This window comes from Manacus vitellinus, unplaced genomic scaffold (assembly GCF_001715985.3).
Source record: "Manacus vitellinus isolate BGI_N305 unplaced genomic scaffold, ASM171598v3 scaffold_4_pilon, whole genome shotgun sequence".
In the NCBI taxonomy this organism is placed as follows: Eukaryota; Metazoa; Chordata; class Aves; order Passeriformes; family Pipridae; genus Manacus; species Manacus vitellinus.
Genome location: NW_021940604.1, coordinates 12,048,894 through 12,058,142, shown reverse-complemented (window position 1 = coordinate 12,058,142; position 9,249 = coordinate 12,048,894). Strand labels below are relative to the sequence as shown.

General features: G+C 37.8%; 1 protein-coding gene across 1 annotated transcript in view; it reads right to left on the bottom strand.

Annotated features, from left to right (window-relative positions):
- Nucleotides 1–8,764: 8,764 nt before the first annotated feature.
- MOXD1 (monooxygenase DBH like 1) overlaps nucleotides 8,765–9,249 on the bottom strand; it is a 50,470-nt gene continuing 49,985 nt past the window's right edge. The window contains exon 12 of the mRNA XM_029962735.1: nucleotides 8,765–9,060. Coding sequence (XP_029818595.1) covers nucleotides 8,896–9,060 — 165 coding nt within the window. The 3' untranslated portion in view covers nucleotides 8,765–8,895. The remainder of the gene's footprint in view (nucleotides 9,061–9,249) is intronic.

Sequence of the window (9,249 nt, the reverse complement as noted above, 5' to 3'; positions counted from 1 at the left end):
AAGAAAGAAAAAAGAAAGAGAACAGCCCTACTCTTCCTACTAGTGCAGTATTTGAAAATTGAGAGTTTTCAGTGAAAATTAAACTTTGATGAGGACACTACATTGTTGGAACCATTTTACTGTTCCTGTTGGGATTGAGGCTAACTAGCAAATTGAATATGAATTTTTCTCTTATATGAAATCTTTTCCTCCACTTGCAATTTCCAAAATTTCTAAACTGTTGCAATATCACATAAGCACTTAACAAAAAATAGAGAGAAACACTCTAAAAACCCCATGGGTCTGGTTTAAAAAAACCAATCAACCAACCAAACAAAAAGACCCAGAAAAGAACTATCTCTAAGAATCAACTTTGGCAAAGAGATATTAAGCCTTTAACACAGTTAGATTGTTACAGAATAAAAAGAAGTCCTTTGAAAAGGCATGTTTTATCTTTCTATTTACAAGGGAAGGTTCTTATCTGGTTACCAGGCTACCTTCTGTCAATACAGCAATGTTCTTCTAAGTGGACAGATTTTGCTGAATCTAAGATTACCTGCCCCAGAGAATAAGTTGCCAGGAGTTCAAACAGGAGAAGAACAAGAAGTAGAACATTATTTCAGAATCAGAAAATATTGGCTAATTGTCTTTCCCAGCCTTCCATAATTTTAGTTTGCCTAATTGTCAAAAAAATAGCTTTAATAATTTCTTCTCCTCTTCTGCATCAATACATTCTCTGTACATTTCTGGCAGTTCTCTGTCTCTCTGTGGTATCAATTTTCACAGAATTATCCACCATCACCCTGTCAGGAGTGGTTTGGAGTGTGTATTCGTTTGACTGGAGACATACTTCTGGTGATGGCATGGATAGACTACTGAACTTGGGACTCCCAGGCTCAGTTCAATGCATTAAGTATGAAGCCAATTGTTCTTTCCATCATGCTTTTTACAAACATCTACAGATTTTGTATTCAGTGATCATCTCTCTTCTCGCTATAGCTCACTTCTTCTACACCTCAGCTAAAAAGCACTAACCTTTGGTGGTATGTTCAGTAGGACACATTTACCTTTAATTTTTTCCCTGCTCTCTTGTTCCTGAGATGCTTTTCTCAACTTTCTGACCTGCTTTTCTATATCTTGCCAACCTCGAAGGACCAACTTCTCTACTGCTAAAGGACGAGGTAGATTCATATAGCTCTATAATGGATTTGTGTCACCTTACATCAGCAGCAAATCCAACCTGTCAAGTCTAAAAATGTGTCCAAGTTCAGTATTCCACTTAGAGCCTCCCCAGAGAGGCACAATCTGGGAATAGCTTCTCCCAGATTTATTACATGATACCACAAATAACGGCCAACTCTTGAGCAGCTTTTGTGGTTTTCACAGCATAATGCAGACTTGTAACTTGATGTCTAAAAGACATAGGTATATATATAAGTTTACTGTATTCCCCAGAAATGCTTTGCAAAGTTCGCATAGGTTATAAATAAGTTTCCAAACTTTATCCCCTTAAATACCTTAAGATATCCTCTGATGAGAAACTAGTCATGCAATCCTAAGACAACCAGTGAAACAAAAAATATACTGCACAACATACTGTTTTAGACCTAAGAGCATAAATTCCTCGTGATACCAACAGGAGAACCACAGAAATGCTATTTGTCTTAACAAAGTAGATATTTTTAAACATATTTTCTCTTGTACTGATAATGTGTGCTTAAAGGCATTTGAGATTGTCACATTATTTTTATTCCTTCATAAGGCACAACTCTTCACAGTATTGTGTCTAGTTGCAAGAACCTTTTATTCTCTAGATCACAGGTTAGAGCAGGGGAAGGAGTCAGCAGCTCAGATTTTGGCAGGTTTCCTTTCAAGAGATTAGAAATTTCTAGTGAAAAAATACTCTTATGTTTCTCAAAAATCAGTGCAAACAGGGATAAACAGTTTAAATAATGATTAAATAATGGCAATGTGTTAAGGAAACAGTTGCTCAAGCCTATAAAGCTAAAAGACAGAGTAATTTTTTTTTTGCTTTGCCACTATTTTGTAACAGAATTGTAAACCACCAGCAATGGTTGTCTGGTGGTTAATTAGTGACAGAACCACATTCAGCAACAAGCTGGTTTCTTGCTTACTGGGCTGGAAGAAGCTGGAAGCATTTACAAGGTGATGTATATGTGACCCATGGGAGGCATCCACAGGAAAGGAGACAACAGCCTCACAAAAGGCAGTTTACTTTGCCAGTAACTCTCTGAGTCTCCAGGAGATTATTTACATAATCTGGTCATGCTTTCTATCTCTCAGAGCTCACCTCAACACCACAGTGTTAGTTGTCATTGGTAATGAAATTGCAATATGTTGTCGTAGATCAGATGTGGAGCCCCAGATTCTCTGTTACATGAATTTGTCTCACACAGAGTAGCAAGCATAAAAAGACATTCACTTAAAGTAAATATTTTGCTAGTACGACCTGGTGCAAAACATTCCTTCACATCAAAAACTGTCAGGGAAGAGTTGTTCCTCCAGGAAAACCCATATTCCGTGCTGTTCTCCTCTGCTAGAAAGAGCAACTAGAAACCTCAGCTGGCTAGGTATAGGAAAAAACACTTGGCATCATTTAAGGAGCTCTGGCATATACCAGGTAAAAACAACAGTATGTGGGGATGTATAGCAACTGTGAAAAAAGGGCTGCCTTTTGCACAGTAAATACAAAAAAACCCCACAACGCACATATGTTTTTAACACCTGGAGCTTAAAATACAAGGCAAAGGTATAAGGTGAAGGAAAAATATGTTCTGCTGCATATTCTATATTTTTCAATGGTTAAAATGTTGGCACATTTCAAGATAGATGGTCAACCCTTCCCCCAAAAGCATGCTCTGCAAGCCAAGAATTGTTGCAATATGTATCTGTCATTAGGTATCTATATGCTGTCTATGACATAATAAAAGTTGATTCCTGCGCTACGATATGGACATGATCTTAATAAGTGAAAACATAATAGAAAGAGTTTAACACAAGTAAAATTATCTAGAAAAAATTTAATCTAATAAGTCATGGAGATGAAAGTTTTTACCTGTCGTAGCTAACACAAATCTTGCACTGTCCACCCAGGCCTCTTTCAGTCAAGGGAGCAAGCGAAGAATCACCCAATGATTTTATTTTCATCAAGTGGTGATAAGGACGGTGCTACAACCTGAGCTTGTACCATTATCACTTGCACACTCCCAGTGTACCATCCTTCCTTTTTTGTGAAGTCATTCACTTGCACCTTCGGGGTTTGTTTGCATTTAACTGTAAAGGTGGGTATCTCATTCAAAAGACCTTCTTAAAAATCTTAAAACACAGTTTAAACTTCAGTAATTTTAAAAGGACACTTCAAAAAGTATTTAATCAACCCTCATCAACTTTCCTAACTGTGCATGATGCTATATGTTATAAGACAGATTTTACTTCTAAGGCAGGTAATCAGAGTAGTGAAAATTTTCCCTGTATATCAGAGTAACTATGCTCCTTGGAGCTGTTAAGAAGTTTCTTTTTCTTACCTTTACATTTGATAGCTATGACTGGTTAAAATCCTCGTAGTATATACACAATCTAACTATGCAGTTTCTTCAGTTTAGAGTTCCCATTACATATTGAAATCCAGCTTTACCCAACTTTGTGAGCACATTTTAAAAACATATTTCACTTACTCCTTATCAGTTTTATTGAGACCCAAGGTAATTTGCAGAGCAGCCATGACAAAGCCAGTGGCCACAGTCAGTTCCAGCTCTACCCAACACAGCCGAGGGGCAAAGAGCAGCAGAAGCTGCACAGCCAGAGCTGAAGTCACTGCTGAAGTCATCAGACAGGTCACCAGCAGTGCTACAAGCGTAGGAAAGGCAGGACACAGAGCAAACAAGTGTTACTGGAGTCGGTGGCTCACTCAGCAAAGTTGTTTGGGAAAAGCTTCATGTTCTCCTCATATTTTTACAGGTGTGGTACCTGTAGCCTTGAAAGTTTTTATGGGTCATCTTGAAGGCAGTTAGATTTAGTGTAGGTACTGGGAGCAGGAAATATTATTCTCCTCTGTCTTCTTCAGTTACATAAATCAGGGCAAAGTAGATTTTGGAACAATTATGTCAATCACAGTATTTAAAAATCATTTTGCACCATTTAATACTGGCATTTATACACCGCGCAGAACGGAAAGATCCTCCATGAGAATTACCTCATACAGGTAGTACTCATTTCCTACTGAGCAGTATGAGTAGGAGAAACAATCACAAATTTAGATGAAAAACATATTTATACCTGTAAAAAAATTGCCGTGTAACTATACCTTTTGAAAACGCTTTTCAACATTGAAGCCCATGGATGCAATGCAAACCAAGTGGGTAATAGGAAAAGCCACATCTGATTATGTGGAATTGTTCAAGTGGTGATGTTCAGTAGTTTGGAAGAACTTGAACTCAATTTTAGTGCGTCTTCTTTTGAACAGGATGCAACTAGTCATCTAAAATGTCCATCTTTCAGAAGCAGACTATGTCACATTTTTAATCATCTTAAGTTTTCTTATGTTTGCCTGATATCTTACAATTTTCCTGCAAGCTAGAGTCATCTCAAAAATAAAAAATCAATCTAGGAAAATAGTCTACTTTCCTAGTTTCGATGTAAAAACATAAATTGCTTTCATACCTTTTTCCTATGTGAGTACACTAAGCACCAGGTTTTAGATTTTGGTATACAGGCCAACTGCACCTGCACTACAAGCACTTTGCAGGGGCTGAAGTAGGGAAAATTCATGGTTACCCTCATCCATTTGTTCACCCTGTACCAGGCTCAGTGCAACTGCAGGACACTGGTGGGGAGATGGGAAATGCTCCTGGTGATAGCTATGACCTAGGGAAACCTCTGTGGTGATGGAGGAAGAAGGACAGAAGAACTCTTTGTGTCACAGCTGTCATTTTCTTCTCCCAGCTTTTCCCTCTGTTAAAAGATTCAGGGTAAGTTTGCTCTCTCTCTTTCTCTCACACCAGGCAGGGATATACCAAAAATCAGAAATAAGGCACAGAGAGCGGAAGAAATGAAAATTCTTAAACATTCCAATAGTAATAATTGGTCTAAAAATATACACTTTCTGCATGAAGGGAGGAAAGGGGAGAATGAGACCAGTGTTTCTGCTAGGTTTTATGTATTAAATTTGTACCCCTTCAGCATCTGGAACAATATGGCCACACAGGCCTCTTTTAAACCAACCAGTCCTGTTACCAAGCCAGATCTCCCCATTGAAAGGGATTAATCCCAGCACAGTTGCACTCCCACCAGCTGCAACTCTGCCTCTCACCCTTGTGCTGGTCCACACTTGCACCCAAGTTAGATGTCACTGCGACACAGTCATGGATGAGCTGATACAGGGTTGTATGATGGGTCTTGTGGATGGGGTATGTGATCGGAGAATGACACCCTCCTCTACAGGGGCAAATTTAGGAGCTCCATTCTCAGACGTCCTGTGTACTTTTTGTATAGCACACAGGCAAAATCCCAAATAGTTGCTGATTTAAATAACAAGCATATTTGAGGACAGCTGTATGTTTGTTAAATGGAAGCTCCATAATGAACAAATAATAAACCTAAAAGAGATTAAATAGTATAAATATTATAACTATAGACAGTCGGCAGATGACAGGCAGCAGGACCATTATGTGGGGAATCTGATTTAAGTAGAACGGGATTTTTGGCACCTATTCTGGAATGCAACACCTTATCCCACTAAAATACTTATATATTTAGCTTCTCACTTCTTCACATAGAAATTATGTAATCATTAAAATACAGTATCATACTTAGTCATTTTGAGCTCATCATGCCTTAAGTCATAGATTTTACACATCTTCTTCTCTACTATGGTTTGCTTGATAATAGTATTTTCTATGTATACTTTTAACTGTAACTATTATGAGAGCTTTGAGTAGAAATACAAAACAAGAACATACACTTTACCACAGCACAGTAATGAATGAAAACCACAGAAATTTGTGTCTGAGAGCTTTTCATGTGCAGTGTGACTAGGTATCTCTTTGCTGCATACATTTTTAGTTCAGTGACATAGAGTTAGCTTGTGGCATTTCTCAATTTTTCCTTTGTTTGAATTCTCAAAAATTTTAGATTCTTCTTTTTATGTTTTTTTCTTATTTTAAGTTTTTTTAATAGTGTCATGTGCTCACATGTTTTGAATCCTTTTATTTGGAAGTCTCCCAGAACTGTATCACCAGTCTCTCTTTTAATTTACCTGTGAAGCAAAATTTTCCTTTCCATTCCTCCAGAAGTCATAAAACAGTTGTAGGTTAAACAAAAATATTTAACGTGTATGACAGGTCTTCCTGATATACTGCCAGCTATCTCTCACAGACATCCTTTTTGAGCTGTCTTTGCTTTACATCATCTCATGGCATACTGGATGGCAACAACAAGCACCCGTCTGTTCACGTGTTCTTAGGATGGGTGCCCACAGAAAGGAAATCCCTGTAGATAAGAAACCACATTAAATCAGAGAACAGCCAGAATGGAAAATAGTCCTAGATCTGTTTTATCTTTGTTGCAAACCAAGTCAGCCTAGAATGGATGCCAGTAGTAGCAAATGAGACACCACAGTGCATGTGAAAGGGCTCCCCTCTCCAACACAAATGCTCTGTTCTTATTTAATTCCCTGTTATTTTTCCCCTTGCTCCCTGACAGAAAGCTGTTCAAACATTCCCATTTTAGGGATGGTATAAGCATAAGAAAGGCCAAGGTTCCCGCTGATTACTTTTACAATAAGAGGCATCCTAGACTCCATGACATCTTAACTGAGGATGCTCATAGCTTTTTATATTCAGAACAGATCAGTAATCATTCAGAAGACTTTTCTGCCTATAATTTGCCAAGACTATGTTTAGTTTTTGGTTTTGTTTTTCAATCAGTTTTATTTGGGAACACAAAACAGAAGAACATAGTTCTTCTGCTGGCAGGAAGAAGATATGTCAATAGTTACATTTCTTTATTGAATCTTCAGGGGCTAAACCCCAAAAAATCCATATGGTCTTTGGCATACACCTTTTCCTTACCTATCCAGGACCAAAGGGAAGAGCAGTAGAACATATCGCTGTCCAGAAATACTTAGAGCAAGCAGCTGCCCAACAATGGTAAAGAAATTTCCCAGGATTTGGTGGGACTTGGTCCTACTCCAAATGCAGATATATCATTAGGAGGATATAGTAGGCCTTGTGAACCTCTACCTTCATGGCTCATTTTAAACTCCCTTTATGCATACGTTCTGTAACGAGATTGTTAGAAAATTAATCTATACTTGATTGATTCTCTCATCTCTAGTTGAAACATTAGCTGCTTCAGTGACTTTTTCCTGTGTCATATGCATTGTCATTTTGACTACCCACAGTGGAGCCTTACCAGCTCTGTGATGTTTTTCTTTTCACTTCTCAAATGCAAAGAAGACAGTTCTCAAATCCTCTCCTTATTTTCTTTCTTACGTGATATTTCTTTGCATCAGAACAGCCTAACAGCCTCATTAAGAGGAGTAAATGCACAGATAGGTGGTATCAGTCATTAATAGTTACTGAACAAAAACAGGCAGAAAACCAGTTTATCTTGGCTCAGTCAGGTTCTTGATCTGGTCTGGACTCACCACACTACACAAGAGTGCTCAATGACATAAAATGTACATAAGAAAGAACTGTATGTTACTAAGTCTACGGAGGTTAGTCGTACTGCAGGTGTCGCAATGGCCAGGGAAGCACTTTTAGCATCCAAACGAACTTATTTTTATAGCCACACTCCAGTAATGTTTCTGCAACACTGAAAAAATTATATCTTACTATAACTCTGGTATGTCTACAAAAATGAAGGTTTTTTTTTTAAATGTTCAATGTCGTTTTCTACTGTGTTGCCTAATTTCATTGGTGAGTAATAAATTGGGTCTCTTTTGGGAATCTTCCCCACCCAACACCATCTGAGTCAAAAAGTTGCCGATTTCCAAATGTATAAACAAATAAATAAAAAATTGTACATATGAGACAGAAAAACAACCTCTTAATCAGCAGTTTGGCCTATTATTATGCTCAGCATGTGCTAACAATACCTCCTGGTAGGCTCGTATTCTGATTCCCTGTGCATGCCAGAGCCTGACTGTGAGATAGATCTTAATTGCTACTGCTGTCCAGATCAAATCTAGAAAAGTAGTGCCTACTTCTTGCTAAAGATTTACTCACTGGACAAGTACCTTAAGACAGAATAAAAACTCTGAATTGTCAAGGATCAGGAAAAAGAAATGCCAAACAAGCCAAAGGACTCGTACAGGATTCACTATTGGGAAATTTGGGGTTCTGCCTGTGTTTTCAGCCCTTTCACACCCATAGTTCCCACTTCTCTTAGGAGTTGAGATGGTTTGCAGTGTGTTGCTCCCAGAAATGTCCTCCCTGAATGAATTCCCCCTGTAGTTTTACGGCACATGTCAGTCAGACAAACATATGTTCACAAGACCTGTTCAGTAATTTCGTTAACTGCAGATGTCAAGAACTAAGACAAAATAATACAGCACACATCAGATTGAATGTGGTTAACTAGGTTGCATTTAGTTTATTAATTTCATTCATATACATAGATGACTTTGAAAGCACCATGTGAAATAGCCAAGATAAAGTATAAGAAAATGTCACAGGAAAAGATTTCTATATGCAATGTGTCAGTGTACCTACTGTGTTTCATACATACTTTACATTGAAAACCAAAAAACCCACAGTTTTCAGAGGATATACACATTTTATTTTGAAATGGCAAGTTTCGTTTATTAATATGTAAAAAAATAAATCTACAATAGCAACAGTGCAAACACATCAGAACTCGCATGGCATACAGAACACAAACGAATAAAAATTATTATACAAAGAGCTCAATGTTTCCTTTGCTACTGGCTATGATGTGTACCACGAACAACAGAGTGAAGAATAAACTGCAACTTAAACAGGAAGATGAGCTGCATATTACTGGCTCTGTCTTGTATGGTCTCTCTATTTCAGGGGGTAAAGCTGTCATGCCTTGGATCTGCAATTAAAATAACAAAAAATGATCAGAGTTTTGCCACATAGGATTAGAAAACTATATTTTGCTCTTAAGCTAACTGGAGCTTGCATGAGAATCTATTGTTAGTTTTGTACTGGGGTTATGATTCTTATTGTGGAGACATCAAGCTCAGTAAAAATATTGATACATTACATGCCAAATGATCAACCA